At 45.2% G+C, this 27,809-nt stretch overlaps 2 protein-coding genes across 3 annotated transcripts in view; one reads left to right on the top strand and one right to left on the bottom strand.

The window, feature by feature from the left end:
• The window catches only part of LOC116811966 (S-adenosyl-L-methionine-dependent tRNA 4-demethylwyosine synthase TYW1), a 269,724-nt gene extending 250,198 nt beyond the window's left edge, over positions 1–19,526 (bottom strand). Inside the window, exons 1-4 of one of the 2 annotated variants that reach the window (XM_032757493.2) lie at positions 19,377–19,526; positions 18,155–18,285; positions 17,398–17,535; positions 3,076–3,177 (exon numbers count right to left, since the gene is read on the bottom strand). In XM_032757493.2, coding sequence (XP_032613384.1) covers positions 3,076–3,177; positions 17,398–17,535; positions 18,155–18,285; positions 19,377–19,380 — 375 coding nt within the window. In that variant the 5' untranslated portion in view covers positions 19,381–19,526. The remainder of the gene's footprint in view (positions 1–3,075; positions 3,178–17,397; positions 17,536–18,154; positions 18,286–19,376) is intronic. The other variant, XM_032757500.2, reaches the window with a different exon arrangement.
• Positions 19,527–20,731: 1,205 nt separating this feature from the next.
• On the top strand, positions 20,732–27,412 carry SBDS (SBDS ribosome maturation factor). The gene is made up of 5 exons (XM_032757480.2): positions 20,732–21,049; positions 21,994–22,123; positions 22,895–23,095; positions 23,797–23,961; positions 26,584–27,412. Exons 1-5 carry the CDS (start codon positions 20,922–20,924, stop codon positions 26,710–26,712), a joined length of 753 nt encoding a protein of 250 aa, XP_032613371.1. The 5' UTR covers positions 20,732–20,921; the 3' UTR covers positions 26,713–27,412.
• The last annotated feature ends 397 nt before the right edge of the window (positions 27,413–27,809 follow it).

The following is a 27,809-nucleotide window of genomic DNA, read 5'->3' as shown; positions in this document are numbered from 1 at the left end:
AAACAAAGTTTTGACTGCGTTTTGACCTTGACCCATCACAGGAGGTCAGGTGCGAAATTTTCCACTTGTGGCCTCCTGTCAGCGTTCCAGAAGTTTGGATTTTAAAGAATTTCCAATTTGCAGTTCAGGGATTCTCAACCTGTGTATCCTTAGTCTTGATAGCCTGGTGTTTGAATTCATCTTAACAGTTCCAAGTCATGAAGTCGGTTATAAGTAATCTCTTAGTTACAAGTATCAAAGTTTGCTAATAATTTTTCACAAATAATTTAGAGCACATTCAAGCTCACTCATGTGCAAACCAATACGTTTTCTTGGGGGACAAAGAAATGGACAGAGTTAAAGCTAGATATTTAACCACTAAGACAGGGCTGGTAAACTACAATCCACGAGCCACATATTGCTGCTGCCTTTTTGGGTTTTTTTTTTTTTTGAGACACAGTCTCACTCTGTTACCCAGGCTGTAGTGCAGTGGCATGATCTCAGCTCACTGCAACCTCCACCTCCCGAGTTTAAGCAATTCTCATGCCTCGGCCTCCCAAGTAGGTGGGACTACAGGCGTGCACCACCATGGCTAATTTTTCTATTTTTAATAGAGACGGGGTTTCACCATGTTGCCCAGGCTGCTCTCATGTGCCTGAGCTCAAGCGATCCACCAGCCTTGACCTCTCAACTTGCTGGGATTATATAGGCGAGAGCCACCATGCCTGGCCTCTATTTTTTTAAAGAAAGTTTTAGTGGAACACAGCCACACTCATTCATTTACATATTATCTATGGCTGTTTTGTGCCTAAGTGGCAAAACTGAGTAGCTGCCCGGCCTACAAAGCTGAAGATACTACCTGGCCCTTTACGTGAAAGTTTGTCAACCCCAGCTCTATCTGCTTTTTTTTTTTTTTGAGACAGAGATTTGCTTTTGTCACCCAGGCTAGAGGGCAATGGCGCAATCTTGGCTCACTGCAACCTCCGCCTCCCAGGTTCAAGCAATTCTCCTGCCTCAGCCTCCCGAGTAGTTGGGATTACAGGCACCCACCATCCAGCCCAGCTAATTTTTGTATTTTTAGTAGAGACGTGGTTTCACCATGTTGGCCAGGCTGGTCTCAAACTCCTGACCTCAGGTGATCCACCTACCTTGGCCTCCCAAAGTGCTGGGATTACAGGCGTGAGCCACCGCACTTAGCCTCTGCTTCTCTAACTCTACCTGCATCAGCATCACCAGGAGCACTGTTTAAGCTCTACAGTGCAGCTAGGCTAAGACCTGAGATTCTGCATTTCTAGCAAGTTCACAGGAGATGCTGACGCTGTTGGCTCAGGGGCCACACTTTGAGAACCACTGCTGTAAGGTGAAATCCCCTAACTGGGCATGACTGGAGAAAAAAGGGGAGAAACATTTTTCAGATGAAGAAATTAAACCCTCATAGATATTAAGTAATGCACCAGGGAGCAGTGGCTCATGCCTGTAATCCCAGCACTATAGGAGGCCGAGGCAAATAAATCACCTGACGTCAGGAGTTCGACACCAGCCTGGCCAACATAGTGAAACTCCATCTCTACTAAAAATACAAAAATTAGCCAGGTGTGGTGGTGGGCACCTGTAATCCCAGCTACTCAGGAGGCTGAGGTAGGAGAATCACTTGAACACTGGAGTTGGAGGTTGCAGTGAGCCAAGATCACACCATTGCACTCCAGCCTGGACAACAAGAGCGAAACTCCATAAAAAAAAAAAAAAAAGATATTAACTAATGCATTGAGGTCACACAGCTAATAAGAGATTTCTCTGATTCCGAAACCCATACTCTCTGCTCTTGACCCTTTGGTTGGATCGCCCATGGTCTACAAGCATAGCACACTGCCACCAGTAACAACCCTTCCTTGATTAAGAGATTCAAAATAGGGGGGAGGGCTGGGCATATCTATAATCCTAGTACTTTGGGAGACTGAGGCCAGATGTTCGAGACCCGCCTGGGCAACATAGTGAGACCGTATCTCTATAAAAAATCTTTTGGCCGGGCGTGGTGGCTCACGCCTGTAATCTTAGCACTTTGGGAGGCTGAGGCAGGCAGATCATGAGGTCAGGAGATTGACACCATCCTGGCTAACACGGTGAAACCCCATCTCTACTAAAACTACAAAAAATTAGCTGGGGATGGTGGCGGGCGCCTGTAGTCCCAGCTACTCGGAGAGGCTGAGGCAGGAGAATGGCGTGAACCTGGGAGGCGGAGCTTGCAGTGAGCCGAGATCACGCCACTGCACTCCAGCCTGGGCAACAGAGCAAGACTCCATCTCAAAAAAAAATATTTTAAAATTAGCAGGGCATGGCAGCACATGCCTGTAGTCTCAGCTACTTTAGGAGGCTGAGGAAGGAGGATCACTTGAGCCCAGGAGGTTGAAATTGCACCACTGTACTCCAGAGCCTGGGTGAGAGAGTGAGAGCCTGTCTCTATAAAATAAATTTTTAAAAAATAAAAATAGTAAGGGCCAGGCACAGTGGCTCACACTTGTAATCCCAGCACTTTGGGAGGCCAAGGTGGGCGGATCACTCGAGGCCAGGAGTTTAACACCACCTGGCCAACATGGTGAAACCTCATCTCTAGCAAAAAATACAAAAAAAAAAAAAAATTAGCTGGGCATGGTGGCGCATGCCTGTAAATCCCAGCTATTTGGGAGACTGAGGCAGGAGAATCACTTGAACCTGGAGATGGACATTGCACTGAACTGAGATTGCACCATTGCACTCCAGCCTGGGTGACATAGTGAGACTCCATCTCAAAAAAAAAAAAGAAAAAAAAAGAAAATTGTGGGAAGGAGTGAACTTCCAACCACCCAAGCTTTCTCACCTCTAGCCCTGCCCCAGGAAAATTTAACACACCTGAAGAACAAGCCCCACACCACGTGAGAATCAGTGAACCTTACCCCACATTCAATTCTCTGATTCACACTGGAATTCAACTAACTGAAATCCTTTAGCACGAAAATTAAATTTATTCTGAAGATTCTAGTTATCTAATTAAATTTACTGTGAAGATTGCAGATCAGTCAAATTTGAGAGTTTTGATTGAAGAAAAAGACAATTACCAACCTCTTCTATCAGATGATCATCTGGATCATATTCTTTTAGATTAATAATTGCCACAGGCAGATCCAGGGACGTAACTGCTTCAGCAAGAACTGTTGCAAATCCCTAATAGGACAAAAAAAAAAAAAATCAAATAAAGTCTTCAATGAGCCAAATATAGCCCTCATTTACCCCTGTTGGCATAAGAATGTGGCATTCCTCATGAAAAATGTTTTCAGTGACTGATATGTGTCTTCATGAACCCAAATTCTATCCGCACTCTTACCATTTTCTTGGGCACCATTACAGAGATCATTCAATTGTGTTGTTCTCACCCCATCAGGGTTTACGTAGGACTGAATCTAATTTGGCTTTGGATGATCAATCTGCCTTGCCCTACTAGAATAAACATATCAGCCAGGCAAGATGGCTCATGCCTGTAATCCCAGCACTTTGGGAGGCTGAGGTGGGAGGATCACTTGAGGCCAAGCCTGGACAACAATGTGAGACCTCATCTTTATAAAAAAATTTAAAAATTAGCCAGGTGTGATGGCACACACCTGTAGTCCCAGCTACTCAAGAGGCTGAGACGGGAGGATCCCGTGAGCCCAGGGGTTAGAGGATACAGTGAGCTATGATCACACCAATGCACTCTAGCCTGGGCCACAGGCTGAGATCCTGTCTCATAAAGAAAATAACATATTAAAAAAGAATAAACACAGGGAAGTGCAAAAAGAAATAGTGAAGAATGGGCTGGGCACGGTGGCTCACACCTGTAATCCCAGTACCTTGGGAGGCCGATGCGGTTGGATCACTTGAGGTCAGGAATTTGAGACCAGCCTGACCAACATGGTAAAACCCCGTCTCTACTAAAAATACAAAATTAGGCCGGGCGCGGTGGCTCACGCTTGTAATCCCAGCACTTTGGGAGGCCGAGGCGGGCGGATCACGAGGTCAGGAGATCGAGACCACGGTGAAACCCCGTCTCTACCAAAAATACAAAAAAAATTAGCCGGGCGTGGTGGCGGGCGCCTGTAGTCCCAGCTACTCGGAGAGGCTGAGGCAGGAGAATGGCGTGAACCCGGGAGGCGGAGGTTGCAGTGAGCCGAGATCGCGCCACTGCACTCCAGCCTGGGCGACAGAGCAAGACTCCGTCTCAAAAAAAAAAAAAAAATACAAAATTAGCCAAGCGTGGTGGCACACACCTATAATCCCAGCTACTCGGGAGGCTGAGGCAGGAGAATCACTTGAATCCAGGAGGCGGAGGTTGCAGTGAGCCAAGACTGCACCATTGCACTCCAGCCTGGGCAACAAAACTCCATCTCCAAAATAAATAAAGAAAGAAAAGAAAAGAAAGAGTGAAGAGTGAAAAGAATGGGAAACTTGAAAAGAAGCCGGTTGACAGACAGGAAAAAGCCCTAGGGAAGAGTTCACAGAGCTGACAGAACCCCAGAGAAGCTCTGGGCTGGGAGCAGCCACAACAAAAGACGTAATGAATATCTTTTGTACGCTAATGAGATGACTTACTGGGGTGAGGCCTCAGGTAGCTTCAGGATGGAGGCTCGTTGCCAGAGAAACTGATGAGAGGTTAAATTCAGCACCTCCTACCCAGGCCCCAACAGGGAACACTAGGGAGAGAAGAGGGACTGGAGATTGAGCTTAATCACCAAGGCCAATGATTTAATCAATCGTGCCTCCGTAATGGAGCCTCCAAGAAAAACCCCTGAACAATGGGGACTGGTGGGTTGGTGAACATACCAATGTGCTGGGGAGAAGACACAGCCAGAAACAGCCTGGAAGCCCTGCTCAACCCCCACCCCTCCATAGCTGGCCCTGTGCAGCTCTTCCATTCGGCCATTCCTGAGTTGCATCCTTTATAATAAACCAGTAAACATAAGTCAAGCAACTTCCTGAGGTCTGTGAGTCATCCTACAGAACCTGAGGAGGCAGTGGTGCGGAACCCTAAATTTAAAGCCAGGACTTGTGACTGGTGTCTGCAGTGGGGGCAGTCTTGTGGGCTAATGATAACTCCCAAAAGTAAGCATGAGAACTGGTATAGAAAAAGGACAGGTTGGCCGAGCGTGGTGGCTCACACCTGTAATCCCAACACTTTGGGAAGCCGAGGCAGACAGATCACCTGAGGTCAGGAGTTCGAGACCGGCCTGACCAACATGGTGAAACCCCATCTCTACTAAAAATACAAAAATTAGCTGGGCGTGGTGGTGGGCACCTGTAATCCCAGCTACTCGGGAGGCTGAGGGAGGAGAACTGCTTGAACCCAGGAGGCAGAGGTTGCAGTGAGCTGAGATCGTGCCACTGCTCTCCAGCCTGGATGACAGAGCAAGACTCCATCTCAAAAAAAAAGAAAAAAGGTATTTGGGGGTCAGAAAACAGTACTGTAGCAGGCCTCAAGGACTGATATGGTTTGGATATTTGTCCCCTCCAAATATCATTAACACGTAATATCCAATGTTGGAAGTGAGCTCGAATAGGAGGTGTTTGGGTCATGGGGGTGGGTCCCTCATGAGTGGCTTTGTTACCAGTAGAGGGTCTTGACTAGGAGTTGTCCAGGTTGTTCGCATGTTGAACAAAGAATTGAAAAAAATGCACAAGCGAAGCAACAAAAACACATTTATTGATGGGAAGGTACACCCTACAGTGAGGAGGCAGGCTTGAGCAAGTGGCTCAAGACCTCCAGTTGTAATGTTCCCTGGGTTTTTATTAAGCTAGAAGAATTTGGTAACACCCCCAGGTACCCTTTGGAGGCTTCCAATTGGTTACACCCTATGTAAATGAAGAATTGGCTCATGGCCAATCAGAGGCTGCAGTGGAGTTACACCCTATGCAAATAAAGAATTAGCCCACAGCCAATCAGAGGCTAAAGCTTTCCTTTCAGTTTAATTCAAGGAAGTCAGCCACAGGTTGGCCTTAGGCTCTGTCTCCAGACTCTACTTTCCTACCTCAGCTTGCTGCCCTTCCCCTGGTGTTGAGTTCTTGCCCTATTAGTTCATAGCTGGCTGTTAAAAAAAAAAAAAAAAAAAGCCTCACATCTCTCCCTACTCTTGCTCCCTCTCTCACCATGTGGTACCTACTCCTCCATGGGTGGAAGCTTCCTGAAGCTTCACCAGAAGCTAAGTGGATGTTGGCACCATGCTTGTACAGCCTGCAGAACTATGAACCAAATAAACCTCTTTTCTTTATAAATTACAGTATTAGTCCATTCTTGCATTGCTATAAAAAAATACCTGGCCGGGCATGGTGGCTCATGCCTGTAATCCCAGCACTTTGGGAGGCCGAGGCGGGCAGATCACTTGAGGTCAGGAGTTCAAGACCAGCCTGGGCAACATGGTGAAACCCTATCTCTACCAAAAATACAAAAAATTAGCTGGGCATGGTGGTGTATACCTGTGGTCCAGCTACTTGGGAGGCTGCGGTGGAAGGATCGCTTGAGCCTGGGAGGCAGAGGCTGCAGTGAGCCGAGATCACGCCACTGCACTCCAGCCTGGGCAACTGAGCGAGACTCCATATCAAAAAAAAAAAAAAAAAAAAGGAAAAAAGAAATACCTGAGACTGGGCAATTTATAAAAAAAAAAAACAAAAAAACGTTTAATTGGCTCACAGTTCTGCAGACTGTACAGGAAGTGTAACGGCATCTGCTTCTGAGGAAGCCTCAGGGAGCTTCCAATCTTGGTGGAAGGCAAAGGAGGAGCAGGCACATGACATGGCAGGAACAAGAGAGAGAAAGAGGAGGTGCCACACACTTTTAAACAGCCAGATCTCATGAGAACTCACTCACTGTCACGAGGACGGTACAAGAGAGATGGTGCTAACCACTCATGCGAAATCTGCCCCCAAGATCTAAGCACCTCCCACCAGGCCCCACCTCCAACACTGGGGACTACGATTTGACATAAGATTTGGTGGGGACACAGATCCAAACCATATCAATTACCCAGCTGCAGGTATTCCTTTATGGTAATGCAAAACAGACTAACACAAGGATAAAGTGAGATTTCAGCCAAATCTGAAGGAACTGGGAAAACCATGAGGTTATCCCAGGAGGCAGGAACAGTGAATTACAAAGGCCCAGAGGAGGTTACTAAGACTGAAAAAAAGGGAACCAAGGAGATGGGGTAAGAGAGTTAACAAAGAGCCACATGTGTAGGATCTCTGGGCCACTGTGAGGACTTTGGCATTGACTCTTGAATGAAGGGGTCAGTGCAGGGTTTTAAGCAGAGGGATGATGTGATCTCACCTAAGTTTTCAAACAGTCACTGAGGTTGCTGAGTTGAGAGTATACTGGAGTCAGAAGAGGGCCAAGTGGTGCTGAATCAGAAAGACTGTCTTAGTCCATTTTGCTATAAAGGAGTACCTGAGACTGGGTAATCTATGTCTTTTATTTTTTTGAGACAAGGTCTCACTCTGTCGCCCAGGCTGGAGTGCAGTGGCACAGTCATGGCTTACTGCAGCCTTGACCTCCTGGGCTCAAGCAATCCTCCCAACTCAGCCGCTCGAGTAGCTAGGACTACAGGCACATGCCACCATGACTGGCTAATTTTTGAATTTTTTGTAGAGATAGAGTTTTGCCATGTTGCACAGGTTGGTCTCCAACTCCTGGGCTCAAGTGATCTACCCGCCTTGGCCTCCCAAAGTGCTGGGATTATAGGCGTGAGCCACTGTGCCTAGCCCAATCTATGTTTTAAAAAGGTTTATTTAATGCAGAGAACCCCAGTGAGATACTACATAAGATGGCCATCCCCAAGACACATAATCGTCAGATTCTCCAAGGTCGAAATGAAAGAAAAAATGTTAAAGGCAGCTAGAGAGAAGGGGCAGGTCAGCTACATAGGGAATCCCATTAGGGTAACAGTGGACCTTTCAGCAGAAACCCTACAATCCAGAAGAGATTGGGGCCTATATTGAGAATTCTTCAAGAAAAGAAATTTCAAGCAGGGCATGGTGGCTCACATCTGTAATCCCAGCACTTTGGGAAGCAGAGATGGGTGGATCACCTGAGGTCAGGAGTTAGAGACCAGCCTGACCAACATGGTGAAACCCCATCACTACTAAAAATGCAAAAATTAGCCAGATGTGGTGGCACGTACCTGTAGTCCCAGCTACTCGGGAGGCTGAGGCAGGAGAATCGCTTGAACCCGGGAGGCAAAGGTTGCAGTGAGCTGAGATCGCACCACTGCACTCCAGCCTGGGTGACAGAGAAAGACTCTGTCTCAAACAAGAAAACAAAGAATTTCAACCAAGAATTTCATATCCAGCCAAATTAAGCTTCATAAGCGAAGGAGAAACAAGATCCTTTTAGGCAAACAAATGCTAAGGGAATTTATTACAACCAGACCTGCCTTACAAGAGGTCCTTAAGGAAGCACTAACTATGTAAAGGAAAAACTGTTACGGGCCACCATAAAAAGGTTTATTTGGTTCACAATTCTGATATCTGAAAAAGTTCAAGATTGGACATCTACATCTGTTGAAGGCTCCAGGCTGCTTCTACTCCTGGCAGAGTAGAAGTGAAAGAGAGCTGGCGAGCACAAAGATCACATAGCAAGAGAGGAAACAAGAGTGCAAGAGAGGTTCCAGGCTCTTCTTACTAACTCTTCTCTCTTGGGAACTAAGACAGCAAGAACTCACTCACCCCTCCCCCAGGGATTCATCTATTCAGGAGGGACCCGCCCCCAGGACCCAAACACCTCCCATTAGGCCCATCACCAACACTAGGGATCAAATTTCAACACGAGTTTTAGGGGAACAAACAACAAATTATAGCAGAAATCAATGGTGAGATGACTGTCCTAATCCAGACAAAATATCATGGCAGTGTCAAAGCTGTCAGAATCAACAACATGGAGTTACTTATGTTAAAATATCCCTGACAATTAAGAGCTAGGGAAGACAAAGAATTCGCACACTTAGATAGCTTTTTTTTTTTTTGAGACAAGGTTTCACTCTGTTCCCCAGACTGGAGTGCAGTGGCACCATCTTGACTCACTGCAACCTCTGCCTCCCGGGTTCAAGTGATTCTCGTGCCTTAGCCTCCCGTGTAGCTGGGATTACAGGCATGGCCACCGCACCAGGCCAATTTTTGTATTTTTTAGTACAAACGGGGTTTTGCCATGTTGGCCAGGCTAATCTCAAACTCCTAACTTCAAGTGACCCACCTGCCTCAGGCTCCTAAACTGCTGGGATTACAGGCATGAGCCACCACACCTGGCCTCACACTCAGATTCCTGATAATGAGAAAGATTCTACAAAAAAATACAACCTTGCACAAAGACCACTGCAACCTTACACAAAAAATACTACTGCAAGGACATCTGCCCAGTAACTTCATGTCCAACCTTGGATTGTGTCACCTTTGTTATTAACCTTTGTAGGCAAGAACAATTATTTCAAAACAATTCTGTAGTCCTCATTTTTTCCCTTAAAAATCTTTGCCTTCCTTTACTTCCCTGAATACGTGCAGTTTACTATGGCAATTGTATCCCCATTGCAATGTACGTGCTATTCCCAAACAAACATCTTTTCTTTTGGAGAGCCTCTCTATGGTATTTAGGTTGACAATGGCATGGACCAGGGGAGTAGCAGTGAAGGTGGTAAGAAGCGGTTGGAAACTGAATCTATTCTTAAAGTAGAACAAACAGAATCTGCTGACAGACTGGACATGGGTTGTATAAAAAGAAGTCAAAAGGTGTTTTGGACCAAGAAATTGGAAGGATAAAGTTGTCATTTACTGAAATTGTAAGGATTACAAGTAGAACAGGCTTGGGCAGAAAATTGGGAGTTCAGTTTTGAGCATACTGATGTTAAGATACTTACTAGACATTCATATGATGCTCTAAGATAGGTAACTCGATATGAAAGTCTGGAGTTGAGAGAAACAGTTAAGATTAGAAACAGAAATTTAGGGCCAGGCGCGTGGCTCAAGCCTGTAATACCAACACTTTGGGTGGCCAAGGCGGGTGAATCACTTGAGGCTAGGAGTTTGAGACAAGCCTGGCCAACATGCAGAAACCCCGTCTCCACTAAAAATACAAAAATTGGGCAGGCATAATGTCGTGTGCCTGTAATCACAGCCACTCAAGAGGTTGTGGCATGAGAATCCCTTGAACCTGGGAGGCAGAGGTTGCAGAGAGCCAACATCATGCCACTGCATTCCAGCCTAGGTAACAGAGCAAGACCCTGTCCCAAAAACAAAAAAAAAAAACTGGGCCAGGCGCAGTGGCCCACGCCTGTAATCCCGGCACTTTGGGAGGCTGAGGCGGGCAGATCACGAGGTCAGGAGATCAAGACCATCCTGGCTAACACGGTGAAACCCCGTCCCTACTAAAAATACAAAAAAATCAGCTGGTCGTGGTGGCAGGCGCCTGTAGTCCCAGCTACTCGGGAGGCTGAGGCAGGAGAATGGCATGAACCCGGGAGGCGGAGCTAGCAGTGAGCTGAGATCACACCACTGCACTCCAGCCTGAGCGACAGAGCGTGACTCTGTCTAAAATAAAATAAAATAAAATAAAAACAAATTTACAAGTCATCATCAGATGTCAGTAAACTAAGGCCCACAGGTCAGCAGGTCAAATGCCTCGGTGTGTCTTATAACTAGAGGTTATCAGAACACAGCCATGGCCGTTTATTTACATATCGTCTATGACTGCTCCCACACTATATCTGCAGAGTTGGGTAGTTACAACGAGGACCATATAAGTTGCAAAACCTGAAAAATATATATGAAACAAAATACCTGGCCCTTTACAGAGCAGTTTGCTAACTCATAATCTAACTGATAGAATTTAAAGCCCCAGATAATAAGATCCTTTAAGGGCCAGGCACAGTGGCTCACACCTATAATCCCAGCATGCTGGGAAGGTGAGGTTGGAGGATTGTTTAAGACCCTCCTAGGCAACATGGCGAGACCCCGTCTCTACAAAAAAATTTAAAAATGGCCGGGCACAGTGGCTCATGCCTGTAATCCCAGCACTTTGGGAGGCCGAGGCAGGCGAATCACCTGAAGTCGAGAGTTCGAGACCGGCCTGACCAACATGGAGAAACCCCATCTCTACTAAAAATACAAAAATTAGCCGGGCATGGTGGCACATGCCTGTAATCCCAGCTACTTTGGAGGCTGAGGCAGGAGAATCGTTTGAACACAGGAGGCAGAGGTTTCAGTGAGCTGAGATCACACCATTGCACTCCAGCCTGGGCAACAAAAGCAAAACTGCAACTAAAAAAAAAATTTTAAAAACTTAGCCGGGCATGTTGGTTCACACCTGTATTCCCACCTACTCAGGAGACTGAGGCAGGAGAATTGCATGAGCCCAAAAGTTCAAAGCTGCAGTGAGCCACGACTGCACCACTGCACTCCAGCCTGAGTGACAGAGCGAGATCTTGTCTCTAAAAAAAAAAAACATAAAAAATAAGAGGAAAGGATAAGTTTATTGGGAAGTAAAATTAAAACAAAAAAAATTAGATCCCTTAGGGAGTAAAGTGAGTGTAGATAAAGGCACAGTCTCTAGGACTGTGGCCTGAGACACTCCTGTCTTTGGAGGTCAAGAAGACGAAACCAGCAAATGACAGTAAGGAAAATGAGCCTCAGCACAGCAGAAAAAGAACCAAGAGGACAGGAAACTGCAAGTTACATGAAGAAAGTATTTCAACTAGAAAGGGGTGGTCATACAGCTAAAAGGCCAGCCAAGTAAGACAAAGACTGAGAATCAATTAGCAACGCAGAATTCAGTGGGGCATGTATGGGAATGCAAGTCTCACTGGCGTGGTTCCAGATAAACAGAAGTAGAGAACTTGGTGATAACAAGCACAGACAATACACTGAAAAAGTTTTACTATAAAATAAAGTACAAGGCTGGGCGCGGTGTCTCACGCCTGTAATCCCAGGACTTTGGGAGACCAACGCAGGTGGATCACCTGAGGTCGGGAGTTCCAGACCAGCCTGACCAACATGGAGAAACCTCGTCTCTACTAAAAATACAAAAAATTAGCTGTGCACGGTGGCACATGCCTGTAATCCCAGCTACTCAGGAGGCTGAGGCAGGAGAATCGCTTGAAACTGAGAGGCGGAGGTTGTGGTGAGCCAAGATCACGCCATTGCACTTCAGCCTGGGCAACAAGAGCAAAACTCCGTCTCAAAATAATAATAATAATATACAAAATTAGGCCAGTCGCGGTGGCTCACGCTTGTAATCCCAGCACTTTGGGAGGCCAAGGCGGGCGGATCACGAGGTCAGGAGATCGAGACCACGGTGAAACCCCGTCTCTACTAAAAATACAAAAAATTAGCCAGGCGTGGTGGCGGGCGCCTGTAGTCCCAGCTACTCGGAGAGGCTGAGGCAGAAGAATGGCGTGAACCCGGGAGGCGGAGCTTGCAGTGAGCCGAGATTGCGCCACTGCACTCCAGCCTGGGCGACAGAGCGAGACACTGTCTCAAAAAAAAAAAAAAAAAAAATACAAAATTGCAGTGTAGAGGGGAGTGTGGGGCCAAAAAATAACATGGCATGCCCTGACCCAGGGAGCACAAAGCATTCCTTAAGAAATTACAATTAGAGAAAACTACATCCTCAGCCTGGGAAGCATGGCGAAACCCCATTTCTACAAAAAAAAAATGTTTAAAAAGTAGCCAGGCATGGTGGCATACACCTGTAATTCCAGCTACTAGGGAGGCTGAGGTGGGAGGATCACTTGAGCCCAGGAGGTCAAGGCCACAGGTCAAGGCTGTTCACAAAATAAGAACTACACACCAGCTATCCCATCGTTCTGTCCTAACTATGAACAGAAAACCACAGATCGGGGCAGGCGCAGGGGCTCACACCTGTAATCTCAACACTTAGGGAGGCCGAGGAGCATGGATCACTTGCGATCAGGAGTTTGAGACCATCCTGGCTAACATGGTGAAACCCCATCTCATAAAAAAACAAAAAAAAACAAAAAACTAGTGGGGCATCATGGCATACACTTGTAGTCCCATATACTTCAGCAGGCTGAAGTGAGAGGATCACTTGAGCCCAGGAGGTTGAGACTGCACTCACCATGATTATGCCACTGCACTCCAGCCTGGGTGACAGAGAAAGACTCTGCCTCAAAAAAAAAAAGAAAAAGAAGAAAAAGAAAAAGTTACAAAAATATAACAGAAAAGATCTGAGACACAGAAGACCATCCAAAAGTAGAACATCCCACAGGAATCCCAGAAAAAAAGAAATGAAAAGGAAAAAAAATTCATCCATGAAGTATTAACAGAACTAATGCACACAAATTGTCAAAATGCATACAAATAGTCAAAACAAAAAAATTCAAGTATCTAGAACAATAGCTGAAAAAGATCCAAATAGTCACCTTCCCATAAAATTTCCAGAAATCAAGGACAAAGAAATTATCCGAAAATCTTCCAGAAACAAAATAATCAAGTCATCTACAAATTCGCCTTCTCATTAGCAATACTAACCTGCTGGAAGACAATGAAGCTACGCCTTCCAAGGCAAAAGTTTTTAAGAGTCTTCCATACACGACCAAATACGAATCAATCAAATCCAACAGCAGAATGAAGAACTATTGAGATGGGCTGGGTACAGTGGCTCACACCTGTAATCCTATCCTGCAATCCTAGCCCAATATTGAGATGGGCTGGGCATGGTGGTTCATGCCTGTAATTCTAGACAGAAGGATCACTTGAGGCCAGGAGTCAAGACCAGCCTGGGCAACATAAGGAGACCCTATCTCTACAAAAAAAATTTTTTTAATTAGCCCAGCATGGTGGCACAAGCCCATATTCCCATCTACCCAGGAGGGTGAGGCAGGAGGATCACTGAAGCCCAAGAGGTCGAGGCTGCAGTGAACTAAAATCATGCCACTGCACTCCAGCTTGGGTGACAGAGCAAGACCCTATCTCTTTTTTTTCTTTCCTTTTTTTTTTTTGTTTGAGACAGGTTCTCACTCTGCTGCCCAGGCTGGAGTGCAGTGGTGCAATCTAGGCTCACTACAACCTCCACCTCCCAGGTTCAAGCAATTCTCCTGCCTCAGCCTCCCAAGTAGCTGGAATTACAGGCGTGCACCACCACGCCCAGCTAATTTTTTGTATTTTTAGTAGAAATGGGGTTTTGCTTTGTTGCCCAGGCTGGTCTTGAACTCCTGGCCTCAAGTGGTCTGCCCACCTCGGTCTCCCAAAGTGCTGAGATTACAGGCGTGAGCCAACACGCCGGGCCAAGACCTTGTCTCTTAAAAAAGAAAAATAAAGGCCAGGCGTGGAGGCTCACACCTGTAATCCCAACACTTTGGGAGGCCAAGGCGGGCAGATCACGAGGTCAGGAGTTCCAGACCAGTCTGACCAACATGGTGAGACCCCGTCTCTACTAAAAATACAAAAACTAACTGGGCGTAGTGGCGGGTGCCTATAGTCCCAGCAACTCAGGAGGCTGAGGCAGAAGAATTGCTTGAACCCGGGAGGCAGAGGTTGCAGTGAGCCAAGATCACACCACTGCACTCCAGCCTGGCAACAAAGCGAGACTGCATCTCAAAAAAAATAAAAAAATAAAAAATAAATAAAATAAATAAAAATAAATTCAGATGGCGCAGCTTTAAGATGGAAGATGGCTATCTACCCCAAAATCACCTATGATATGGACAGCAACATTAAGCCACTGAGACTTGAAGGCTGTTTGTATAAACTAATTAATATAAAGAGTCAATAGCTTTTGCGTAATGTTGATAAATCTAGAAACACAGCATAAGCATCAGAGGAACTCAAAATAGAAATAGTTAAAAGGTTTCTGGAGAGTACATTTCATTATGAACTTTCTGTACACCTGGATTTGTTACCATCTGCAAGTATTCATTTGATCTTTTTCATTTTTGGGACGGATCTCTCTGTCCCCAGGCTGGATAATGCCCGGGTCCACTGCAACCCCTCGGGTTCACCCATTCTCCGTCACGCTCTGTCGCCCAGGCTGGAGTGAAGTGGCGCAATCTCGGCTCACTGCAAGCTCCGCCTCCCGGGTTCACGCCATTCTCCTGCCTCAGCCTCTCCGAGTAGCTGGGACTACAGGCGCCCGCCACCACGCCCGGCTAATTTTTTGTATTTTTAGTAGAGACGGGGTTTCACCGTGGTCTCGATCTCCTGACCTCGTGATCCGCCCGCCTCGGCCTCCCAAAGTGCTGGTATTACAGGCTTGAGCCACCGCGCCCGGCCGATCATTTTTTTAAAAAAGGTAAAAACATGCATAAAGAGGCTCTGAATAAGGTTTTTTATGGTAACATAAAAAGGACTTTGCTTTGGCTGCTCAGACACCTTTTTCCTTTTTTTCAGGTTTCCCACCTCCATTGATTAAGGTTTAACAAGTGACCTTCCACTGTAAAATGAAGCAAAGTATCTGCACTCAAGTAGTGAAAACCTAAGAAGTACTATTCTGCGCAACTTCCACAAGAGGGCAGTAGAACCCTCTGAAGTAGTCTACAAAAATAACAGACCTTGATTATTCCTCTAATTTATTTTCATGCTAGCCTTCCTTAACATCTTTTCCTAGAAAGCACTAACTAGCTGTGACCTGGCTAGGCCTGGTGGCTCACGCCTATAATCTCAGCACTTTGAGGGCCAAGGTGGGTGAGTATCTTGAAGCCAGGAATTCAAGACCAGCCTGGACAAGTTTGCAAGATCTTGTCTCTACAAAAAAAATAAGTAAGTTTTTTGGCTGGGAGCGGTGCCTCACGCCTGTAATCCCAGCACTTTAGGAGGCTGAGGCGGGTGGCTCATCTGAGGTCAGGAGTTTGAGAGCAGCCTGGCCAATATGGTGAAACCTCGTCTCTACTAAAAATACAAAAATTAACCAGGTGTGATGGCAGGCACCTGTAATCCCAGCTACTAGGGAGGCTGAGGCAGGAGAATTGCTCGAACCCAGGAGGCGGAGGTTGTGGTGAGCCAAGATCACACCACTGCACTCTAGGCTGGGGGACAGAGTGAGACCATCTCAAAAATAAAATAAATTTTTTTTTAAATAGCTGTGACCTTGTAACACAGAAACAGGTAGCATCTAAATATAATTAGAGAATGGGGCTGGGCACGGTGGCTCACGACTGTAATCCCAACACTTTAGGAGGCTGAGGCAGTCAGATTGCTTGAGCCCAAGAGTTTAAGACCAGCCTGGGCAACATGGCAAAACCCCATCTCTACAAAAAATACAAAAATTAGCTGGGTATGGTGGCATGCACCTATAGTCCCAGATACTCAGGAGGCTGAGGTGGGAGGATGCCTTGAGCCCGAGAGACAGAGGTTGCAGTGAGCCAAGATGCCAAGATGGCACAACTGCACTCCAGCCTGGGTGACAGGGCAAGACCCTGTCTCCAAAAAAAAAAAAAGCAAAAAAGAGAAATCAAAGTACATACCAGATAATCTCACTAAATCCTCACAGTGACCCTGAGATAACCATACTATTACCATCTGCAATTTACCATTTCACAGATAAGCAACGGAAGCTTAGATGGCACTACAGCCAGACACTGCTCCCCCCCAAAAAAGAGAGAGAATGGGAAGCTTCTTTCAACTAGATATCGGCTGTATCTACTTTAGTGTCTACCTTTAACACTTTTAGCACTATTAGAAATCAAAACAAGTTTCATTACATAGATGTGTGACGTGAGGCCAGGTACAGTGGCTCACGCCTGTAATCCCAGCACTTTGGGAGGCCGAGGTGAGCAGATCACCTGAGCCCAGGAGTTTGAGAGCAGCCTAGCCAACATGGCGAAACCCCCATCTCTACTAAAAATACAAAAATTAGCCAGGCGTGGTAGCAGGCACCTATAATCCCAGCCACTTGGGAGGCTGAGGCAGGAGAATCAGTTGAGGTGGAGGTGGAGGTTGCAGTGAGCCAAGATCGTGCCACTGCACTCCAGCCTGGGTGACAGAGTGAGTGAGACTCTGTCTCAAAAAAATAAAATAAAACATAAACATAGATGTGTGATGTGAAAGTCAGGCCCATATTGGAACTATTGGTGCCATCCTTTTTTCCTTATTCCCTACTTCCATACCCATGGGCATCAATAATGGACTCACAACTTTCTCTAGCCTGCTGAGGCAGAAGCAAGCTTCAGAACAAAGACCCCCTCAGGACAGTGACCACCAGACACCACCAATCAGCTCTAACTGGGCACAGGAGATGAAACCCACCTACCATCGCAGAAAGGAAAAATATTTGAGGGGAAAAGGTTGGGAGAAAGAATAAAGAAGGTTAGATGACCAATTCAGTTCACTGCTAAAGGACAGTTCACTGCTAAAGTTCACTGCTAAAGGGATTTTCTTAAAATGTCAGGAAACGAAAGGAAAAGCATCATATAAAGTTCTTACCTTTGCTGTGCCAGTCTGAGAACCATAAAAAATCTTCACTCCAGACACAAAGATGTCTTTCTCTTGAAGGGAGACATAACCATTTGTCATCAAATCCTGAGATGCCTTTGGAACAGATTTTTCCTGTAAGTTCCTGTCCTTGAAGACAAATAATTACACAAAATCCATCAAGTCTAAATCGTTCCCAACTTCAGCAGGGATGAAAATTACCACAGATACTGACACACTTTATTTTTCTCTTAATCTGACACACTGTATTTTTCTCTTAATCTTTCTGGTTGTAGTCCTCAAATATTAGCCCCTTGGTATAATAAGATCCTTTAATAGGCAGGACCCACATTTTTAAGGCTCATGATTTCCATTCCCTCCAAGAAAAAACTTTACATACTTTTATCCTATAAGGTATTTTAGTAGAATAATAGTACGAACTTATTTTTTGATCCTTAATTAATGGAAAGAGAGGACTACTGACCCTTAAAGGTATAAAACAAATTTGTTTTTCATATAAAAGATTCACTTTTCATTACAAAAATCTTCCTGTATCTTAAAAATGAGACACACCTATCAAAGAAAAAGTAAATAACTTAATCCAAGATAACTTAGTCTCCAAAAACTTAGAGAAGAAATTTATTTTAGGCATTTCATTAAAATGCCTAAAGACCAAACACAAAAGTAATTAAAGGTTCCTTTTAGTGTTTAAATCCTTCTATAAAATCTGATGCCTAAATACTCTATTAAAAAAAATAACTCCACTTACCTGCGTCTTGATGACAATCTGAACACAAATCCAAAGGCTAATGCTAACAGCAAAGCCCAAATAAATGTAAAACCTGTTTATCCATAATGATATTAAAGGTGAGGAGAGGTCCCATGTATCCGCAGAAGGATCTAAATTTAAAATGACACACACAGATAATTTCATTTAAAGCTACATATACAAAGATATCCATCCCAATTTTAAGAAGAAAATAAAACCAACCTTACATTCAACAACCCAGCTAAAAAATCTAATTTAAAAATCAACTGTTGGCCGGGCGCGGTGGCTCATGCCTGCAATCCCAGCACTTTGGGTGGCTGAGGCGGGCAGATCACCTGAGGTCAGGAGTTCGAGACCAGCCTGGCCAACATGGTGAAACCCCGCCTCTACTAAAAATACAAAAATTAGCCGGGCGTGGTGGCGCGCGCCTGTAATCCCAGCTACTCGGGAGGCTGAGGCAGGAGAACTGCTTGAACCTGGGAGGCAGAGGTTGCAGTGAGCCAAGATCGCGCCACCGCACTCCAGCCTGGGCGACAAGAGCAAGGCTCCATCTCGGGGGCGAGGGGGGGAATCAACTGTAATAAAAATAACACACTATGTCGTAACGTAATAAAATTATCATACTGTTAACACTAACTCAAAGAAAAAACAGAATATAAAATTGTATCTTCACTTCGAAATGAGCATTTAGAAGCAACAGAAGGGAACATAAAGTAAAAATACTTCATGTGAAATTAAGTTAATTTTGTTTTGTTGTGCTTGCTCCATAAAAAAAGCTTAAGTAGTAAAAGTTCTCTTTTTACTAATTGTACTTTCAAAAGCTCACGGTTAAACTTGTAAAAGATTCTCAAGTAACTGACCTTACGCCTCATTTTTTTTTTTTTAAGAGAGATATGCAGGGACCTGGCTTCAAACGTTCAACCTGGGAGCAATTTCAAAAGTCGAAGCCTGAAATTCAGGCTTTACAGGTGCAAAAGTCCTAACACTCGTGGGTAAAGTGGAAGGAGTAGTTTTCTGTCTAACCCCGTAGCCTCAAAAGGCAAAAGCCAGGTCAAAAGTAAGGATCAGTCCTCCTTGCTCTCAGCGGCGGCTATACGGTGCTGTCAAGTGCAACGGTCTCCGAAGGAAGGGGACCGAGGACGCCACTCCGCCCGGAAAGGGTCTCAGTAAAAGGTTTACCTCCCCTGCCGCCCCAGGGTCCTTGCCCGCCGGATGCCCTTACCCATCCTCCTCAGAGCCGACAGGAGACTAGGATCTCGGACCTTGATAGCCCGATGGTTCGCATTGGTACGGCGAGACGCACCAAGCTACCACGCCGCGTTAGCAGCGTACCGAGTACCTGCAGAGCTGTGGACAGCCATGACACTGGCAGGCCAGTCCTGATTGGTTCAGAGGACGAAGAGGTGGGCCCAGACGAAAGCCTAGAGCTCTGGGAAAGGAAGCCAGTGCCCGGTGCGCTCTCGGCCCTGCTCCGATTGGCTCATAGGGGAAAGGGGGCGAGCCCAGAAATAAGCACCGCCCAGAGCTCCGGGCGATGAAGCCGGAGCGCTTCCGCCTCCGTTTGGATTGGCTCAGACTGGGAAAAGGCGGGTCCAGAGAGAAATGATTGGCATGGGAAAATTAAAAGAGGAAAGGAGTGGGGAGCGGGGGAAATGCTATGTGGGCCTGTTTGGATCTTAATTGGAATAAACCGACTGTAGAAAGGCATTATTTTTGGGAAACCCGAAGATGGACTCGCTATTAGATGATATTAAGGAGTTGTAGTTAATCTCATCGCGTGTATCTGTTAAGGACTGTAGGCTGAAGTATTTAATGCTGAAACCATATGATAGTTTCTTTAAAATACCCCCAACCGGCCGGGCGCTGTGACTCAAACCTGTAATCCCAGCACTTTGGGAAGCCGAAGCGGGAGGATCGCTTGAGCCCAGGAGTTCGAGACCAGCCTGAGCAATATAGTGAGCCCTCGTCTGTACAAAATTTTTTTTAATTATTTATTTAATTAAATTAGCTTGGCGTGGCCGCTCACACCTGTAGACCCAGCTACTTGGGAAGGTAACGCTGGAAGATCGCTCGAGCCCAGGAAGTCGAAGCTGCAGTGGGGCCATGACCGTTCCACTGCACTCCAGCCTGGGTGACAGAGTGAGACTGACTTTTAAAAAAAAAGTGTAAATAAAAAAGCAACAAAGAAAATGAAAAAAGAGGAATAAAACAAGGATGGCAAAATGTTGATAGCGGGGTGATGGGTACATGGAAGGTTCATTACAATTTTTTGTCTATATTTTATGTTAAAATATTTCTATTATAAAAATATGGGTAAATAAAAATATTTATTATAAAATCTATTATTAAAAATATTTCTAGTATAAAGTGGGTCTGGCCCTTGAATTCCGCGGAACGAGGTGGTGCCAACGCTGTGTTCAACCCGGTCACTAAACATCCGAGAGCATCCTGTCAGAGCTCTCGGCTCATTGGCGAAAGTAAATTACGTCAGGAAAAGCACCTCCCTTTTTGGGCGTGGAAAGATGGCGTAAAAAGCCACAATGCGCAGGCGTCGTCGCTCACTTCTGCCCCACCTGACGCCTGCGCAGTAAGGCTGTCAGACGCACTGTGGCGGCTGCCTGAAGCTAGTGAGTCGCGGCGCCGCGCACTTGCGGTTGGGTCAGTGCTGCGCGCCGCCCGGTCGTTACTGCGAGGCGCTGGTGGCCTTCAGGCTGGGCGGCGCGGGTCTGTCCTGGTTCGCCGGCTCCTAGGTCTTTAAACAGCCGCGATGTCGATCTTCACCCCCACCAACCAGATCCGCCTAACCAATGTGGCCGTGGTACGGATGAAGCGCGCGGGGAAGCGCTTCGAAATCGCCTGCTACAAAAACAAAGTCGTCGGCTGGCGGAGCGGCGTGTGAGTAGCCCCCTCCCTCGGGCCTGGGCCTGGGCCTGAGCCGTCACCTCCGAGGCGGCCTGTCTCTGCCCAAGTCGAGTGAATGGGCCAGGCTGGGGTGTTGGCCGGGGAGGAAATGGAACATTCCTGCTGTGAACATGAGACGTCGCTGTCCGAACTTGCGCCTAGCCAAGGGTTTCTTCTTTATTTGGTTGGTTCGGATTGGGTTGTTGGTTTGGGGTTTTGTTTTGTTGGTGTCATAAAAGCTGCAGCCAAGAAATCTCATAATTGTGGTCCTTTTCCTAGAATAGTGGTGGCTGAGAACCTAGTCTTCCGAATACTGTCATAGTTGTGGGTACATCTGGTGTCATAGATCTCAGTAGCCCTAGCAGTTTAAAGTGCGTAGTGTCTTCACTGCTGCCATCTAGGGACTGGCATTCCGTGGCAGCAGCTGTCTGCACCCCACCCCACCCTTGTGTTTCTTACGTCCTCCCATGACATTTTTCTCCAGTGAGCAAATGGTAAGGCAAATATGATTCTGAGTTTTGAAAGTGTTCCCTCAGGCCGATACGGGCAGATCAGTTGAGGCCAGGAGTTCGAGGCCAGCCTGGCCAACATGAAACCCCGTCTCTACTAAAAATACAAAATTAGCCGGGTGTAGTGGCGCATGCCTGTAATCCCAGCTACTCAGGAGGCTGAGGCAGGAGAATCACTTGAACCCGGGAGGCGGAGGTTGCAGTGAGCCGAGATCGCGCCACTGCACTCCAGCCTGGGCAAAAACAGTGAAATTTCATCTGGGGGCGGGGGTGGGGGGGAAGAAAAAGAAAACGCGCCCTCGACACTGAAGGTCATCAGGGGGATTTGTTGTCTTGCCGTTCATGTTGTTGCCATCTCGTATTTAAATGTAAATGCATGTCCAAGTTTCAAGTATATTCACATAGGACTTTCTCTCCTGCCCTCACAAGGGAAAAAGACCTTGATGAAGTTCTGCAGACTCACTCAGTGTTTGTAAATGTTTCTAAAGGTCAGGTTGCCAAAAAGGAAGATCTCATCAGTGCGTTTGGAACAGATGACCAAACTGAAATCTGTAAGCAGGTGGGTAACAGCTGCAGCATAGCTAACCCTAATAACCACTTATAACGTACCTGTAGGTATACTAAACATTAAAGGCTGTTTTTCTGGAGGAAAGACTAACCAAGCAATAATGTGAGCTGCACAGTGTCACTTCTAATAATGAAGAACTTGGTGGTTTTGTTTGTTTTTTGTGTTTTTTTTTTTTGCCAAAACCTCCTGAAATCAGATTTTCTACTAAATTACCTCATTTTTCTATAAATTACCTCATTTATAGGATGTGGTATACCTGAAAACTTGAAAACTGAATTTGTTTTCAAGTATTTCATCTTTCAGACCGTTTTTTTTTTTTTTTGAGACAGAGTCTTGCTCTGTTGCCCAGGCTGGAGTGCACTCAGCTCACTGCAACCTCTGCCTCCCGGGTTCAAGCTATTGTCTTGCCTCAGCTTCCAGGTTAGCTGGGATTACAGGTGCCCACCACCCTGCCCAGCTAATTTTTGGATTTTTAGTAGAGATGGGGTTTCACCATGTTGGCCAGGTTGGTCTCAAACTCCTGACCTCAGGTGATAGGCCCGCCTTAGCCACCCAAAGTGCTGGGATTACAGGTGTGAGCCACTGCGCCCAGCCAAAAGATTCTTGCATCTTTTGGGCAAAGCTCAAACCATTACTTGTATTAATAGCTGGAGAGGATGAAATTTAATTTTCTCCCTAGTTACTCACTTTTTGTGGTTAGTTAACAAATAGTGTGTGATAGAGAAAAATAGTGATTTCTTAAATGTGTTGGCATTTTTTTAGATTTTGACTAAAGGAGAAGTTCAAGTATCAGATAAAGAAAGACATACACAACTGGAGCAGATGTTTAGGGACATTGCAACTATTGTGGCAGACAAATGTGTGAATCCTGAAACAAAGAGACCATACACCGTGATCCTTATTGAGAGAGCCATGAAGGACATCCACTATTCAGTGAAAACCAACAAGAGTACAAAACAACAGGTGAGTGGTTTCTCATGTCATCAAAATATAGCCATGGAAATCAGTTTTCTCTGAAGAAATCATTAAAATAATGGGTCTGGGGCCAGGCACGATGGTTCATGCCCGTAATCCTAGCACTTTGGGAGCCAAGATGGGAGGACTGCCTGAGGCCCGGAAATAGCCTGGGAAACATAGGGATGCCCCATTTCTAATTTTTTTTTTTTTGAGACAGAGTCGCACTCTGTTGCCCAGGCTGGAGTGCAGTGGCATGATCTTGGCTCATTACAAACTCTGCCTCCCCGATTCAAGCGATTCTCCTGCCTCAGCCTCTTCAGTAGCTGAGATTACAGGCGTGTGCTACCACACCTGGCTAATTTTTCTTTTTTTTGTATTTTTAGTAGAGACGGGGTTTCACCATGTTGGCCAGGCTGGTCTCATATTCCTGACCTTGTGATGCACCCACCTTGGCCTCCCAAAGTGCTGGGATTACAGGCGTGAGCCACCACACCTGGCCTTCACTTTCTTCATAGTTTTTTGAAACACAAAAGCTTTTCTTGTTGATAAGTCCAATTTTTCTATTTTTTTTTAATGGTCACTTATGTTTTTAATGTTATACCTAAGAAACCATTACCTAATCCAACTACATGGAAACTACTTTGTTTTTGAAAACCTTATGAAATAATATAGTGGAAGATATTACATTCTCGATTTTGTCTTGGTAGGCTTTGGAAGTGATAAAGCAGTTAAAAGAGAAAATGAAGATAGAACGTGCTCACATGAGGCTTCGGTTCATCCTTCCAGTCAATGAAGGCAAGAAGCTAAAAGAAAAGCTCAAGCCACTGATCAAGGTCATAGAAAGTGAAGATTATGGCCAACAGTTAGAAATTGTAAGAGTCAAATATTTTCTTTGCTTCATGTTACCTAAATACTGTATTCTCTAGTAATAAATTTGTAGCGAACATTTAGACGTTGTAAACAGATATTTTCTTTTCTTTTTTTTTTTTTGTTTGAGATGGAGTCTCGCTCTGTTGCCCAGGCTGGAGCTCAGTGGCGCAATCTCGGCTCACTGCAAGCTTTGCCTCCCGGGTTCACGCCATTCTCCTGCCTCAGCCTCCCGTGTAGCTGGGACTACAGGCGTCCACCACCATGCCTGGCTAATTTTTCATACTTTTTAGTAGAGACGGGGTTTCACCATGTTAGCCAGGATGGCCTCAATCTCCTGACCTCAGGATCCACCTGCCTCGGCCTCCCAAAGTGCAGGGATTACAGGCATGAGCCACCGCGCCCAGCCAGATATTTTCTTAAGACTAAAGGTTGGTCAGCCTTGTTTACCACAAATCATTTTATTTTTTTCCCAGCATTTATTTTTGTCATATATTATGCGTTAGTGTTTTAGATACATGATTTTAGCAAATGTAGCAACTATTTAAAATAAGCCACTTAAAAATTGCTATTTTAGTGGAAGATTGATAATTCCAACTACCTTAAAAAATTTGGAGAAATTAGTACAAAGCACACTATGGAAATTTACATTGCGTTTTCAGAGATAGCTCAATTGTGTGCTTTACTCCAGTACTGGTCATAATCCTAAAAGACAATCCCAAATGCCACAGTCTGAATGTTGAAATAATAAAAAAGTCAAAATCTTTAAAGTCCAAAGCCTGAACTTCTAATATCTTGAAAATCATAGTTCCAAAAGATTGAATCCTGGCTGGGCGCGGTGGCTCACGCCTGTAATCCCAACACTTTGGAAGGCCGAGGCAGGTGGATCACTTGAGGTCGGGAGTTCGAGACCAGCCTGACCAACATGGAGAAACCCTGTCTCTACTAAAAATACAAAATAGTCATGCGTGGTGGCACATGCCTGTAATCCCAGCTACTTGGGAGGCTGAAGCAGGAGAATCACTTGAACCTGGGAGGCAGAGGTTGCGGTGAGCCAAGATTGCACCATTGCACTCCAGCCTGGGCAACAAGAGTGAAACTCCATCTCAAAAAAAAAAAAAGATTGAATCCTGAATGATGAAATTCTGAAAGCTGAATTCTGGCAAAAGCATTAGCACTCTTTGAGTTGTATGCAGGATAGTCGCGTCTGGTTAATTGCATCATGTTAGGAAAAGCTAGGATCTTGTTATTGTCTTCATTTGAAAATTAAGAATGGTTTAAAGAGATGTGTCTGGGTGCCAAGTTGATAAGGGGTGGAATTGTGGATGTAATTTTAGGTGTCAGCTTGACTGGAAAGGAATCCCTAGAAGCCTGATAAAGCATTATTTGGGGTATATCTGTGAGGGTGTTTCCAGAGGATATTAGTGTGTGAACCTGATGACACTAAACACAGAACATTTTAAAGAAGCAGCGAAACCATTATGTCCTTATGACCTCACCCCACAGCTTCAAACACAGTGTAAATTCAGCTGTCTACAAATTCGTGTTTTCAAGGCTTTGCAGCTTTTGTATTTTTTTTTTTTTTTTTTTGAGACAGAGTTTCACTCTTGTTGCCCAGGCTAGAGTGCAATGGTGTGATCTCAGCTCACTGCAACCTCTGCCTCCCGGGTTCAAGCGATTCTCCTGCCTCAGCCTCCCAAGTAGCTGGGATTACAGGCACGTGCCACCTCGCCCAGCTAATTTTGTATTTTTAGTAGAGACAGGGGTCTCTCCATGTTGGTCAGGCTGGTCTCAACTCCCGACCTCAGGTGATCTGCCCGCCTCGGCCTCCCAAAGTGCTGGGATTACAGGCGTGAGCCACCGTGCCCGGTCTGCAGCTTCTTTTTAAAAGTAAATGAGCTGTAGAGAAGTGTTGAGTATGTGAGTATCCACTGTAGATGTGAACTGACCCATCTGACACTACTTGAAGTTCTAAAATCTTTGCAAAACTGTACACATGGGCCAGGCACAGTGGCTCGTGCCTGTAATCCCAGCACTTTGGGAGGCCGAGGCGAGCAGATAACATGGTGAAACCTTGTCTCTACTAAAAATACAAAAAATAAGCCAGGTGTGGTGATGGGCGCCTGTAATCCCAGCTTGGGAGGCTGAGGCAGGAGAATCACTTGAACCTGGGAGGCAGAGGCTTTAGTGAGCCGAGATCACACCACTGCACTCTCTCTCAAAAAAAATAAAAAACATACACATGGTGTCTAAGTCTTCACATTGCTTTTTCTCCTTCATACGTGGAGGTGACTTTATTGAGCTATAAAATGTAATGCAAAATTTTAGTATGGGAAGAATCAGAGTTTTCTAGTTTGTCCCTTCCATTTACAGCTGAAGAATCAGAATAAGTGTTTGAACATAGGGATTAATGCCTTGTCACAGGGGGCTTCATGGATACTTGAGGGCAGAGGCTGAACTAGAACCCAGTGTGCTGCCCTACTCATTGTCTTATCTATTGCACCATAGAACTGTGGTATTATGAGAGATCTGGAAAGCATTGTGCTTGCCTCAAAGGAAGTTAAAGCTGAGTTTATTCTGTGTATTGCTCATCCTTATGTGGTAAACTGCTACGTTAAATGTTTCAGGTATGTCTGATTGACCCGGGCTGCTTCCGAGAAATTGATGAGCTAATAAAAAAGGAAACCAAAGGCAAAGGTTCTTTGGAAGTACTCAATTTGAAAGATGTGGAAGAAGGAGATGAGAAATTTGAATGACACCCATCAATCTCTTCACCTCTAAAACACTAAAGTGTTTTCGTTTCCGACGGCACTGTTTCATGTCTGTGGTCTGCCAAATACTTGCTCAAACTATTTGACATTTTCTATCTTTGTGTTAACAGTGGACACAGCAAGGCTTTCCTACATAAGTATAATAATGTGGGAATGATTTGGTTTTAATTATAAACTGGGGTCTAAATCCTAAAGCAAAATTGAAACTCCAAGATGCAAAGTCCAGAGTGGCATTTTGCTACTCTGTCTCATGCCTTGATAGCTTTCCAAAATGAAAGTTACTTGAGGCAGCTCTTGTGGGTGAAAAGTTATTTGTACAGTAGAGTAAGATTATTAGGGGTATGTCTATACGACAAAAGGAGAGTCTTTCCTGAAAAAGAAAACATATGATGCTTCATTTCTACTTAACGGAACTTGTGATCTGAGGGTCATTATGGTGTCGTAATGTAAATCTTGGATGATGTTCCTGATTATCTGAGAAATAGATACAGAAAAATTGTGCCGGACTTAAATAATTTTCATTGAACATGCTGCCATAACTTAGATTATTCTTGGTTAAAAAATGAAAGTCACTTATTTGTAATTCTTAAAGTTTATAATATATATTAATGTAGCTAAAATTGTATGTAATCAATAAAACCACTCTTATTTTTATTAAACAACTATGGCTTGTGTTTCTAGACAACTTCCTAACTCCCTTTCTTTTCTCTGCCCGTGTCTGTGGTAGGGTTAGGGAGTTGTTAGGAGAACTAAATAAATCAATATGAAGAGTGCTTAGAACAGGGCCTGTACTTGTAAACACCTGAAAATTTTTTGCTAATACTTGGGATGTAACTGAAGTATTATTTTAGTATTTAAACACATAAATGGACAAGGTGCAAGCTTTTAAAAATGTACTTCAAGGCCAGAGGAGGTGACTCACACTTGTAATCCCACCACTTTGGGAGGCCGAGGCAGGCGGATCACCTGAGATCAGGAGTTCGAGACCAGCCTAGCCAACATGGTGAAATCCCCGTCTCTACTAAAAATACAAAAATTAGCCAGGCATGGTGACGCGCGCCTGTAGTCCCAGCTACTTGGAG

This window comes from Hylobates moloch, unplaced genomic scaffold (assembly GCF_009828535.3).
Source record: "Hylobates moloch isolate HMO894 unplaced genomic scaffold, HMol_V3 SCAFFOLD_1, whole genome shotgun sequence".
Taxonomy (NCBI): domain Eukaryota; kingdom Metazoa; phylum Chordata; class Mammalia; order Primates; family Hylobatidae; genus Hylobates; species Hylobates moloch.
This window is presented reverse-complemented; position numbering and strand designations above follow the sequence as displayed.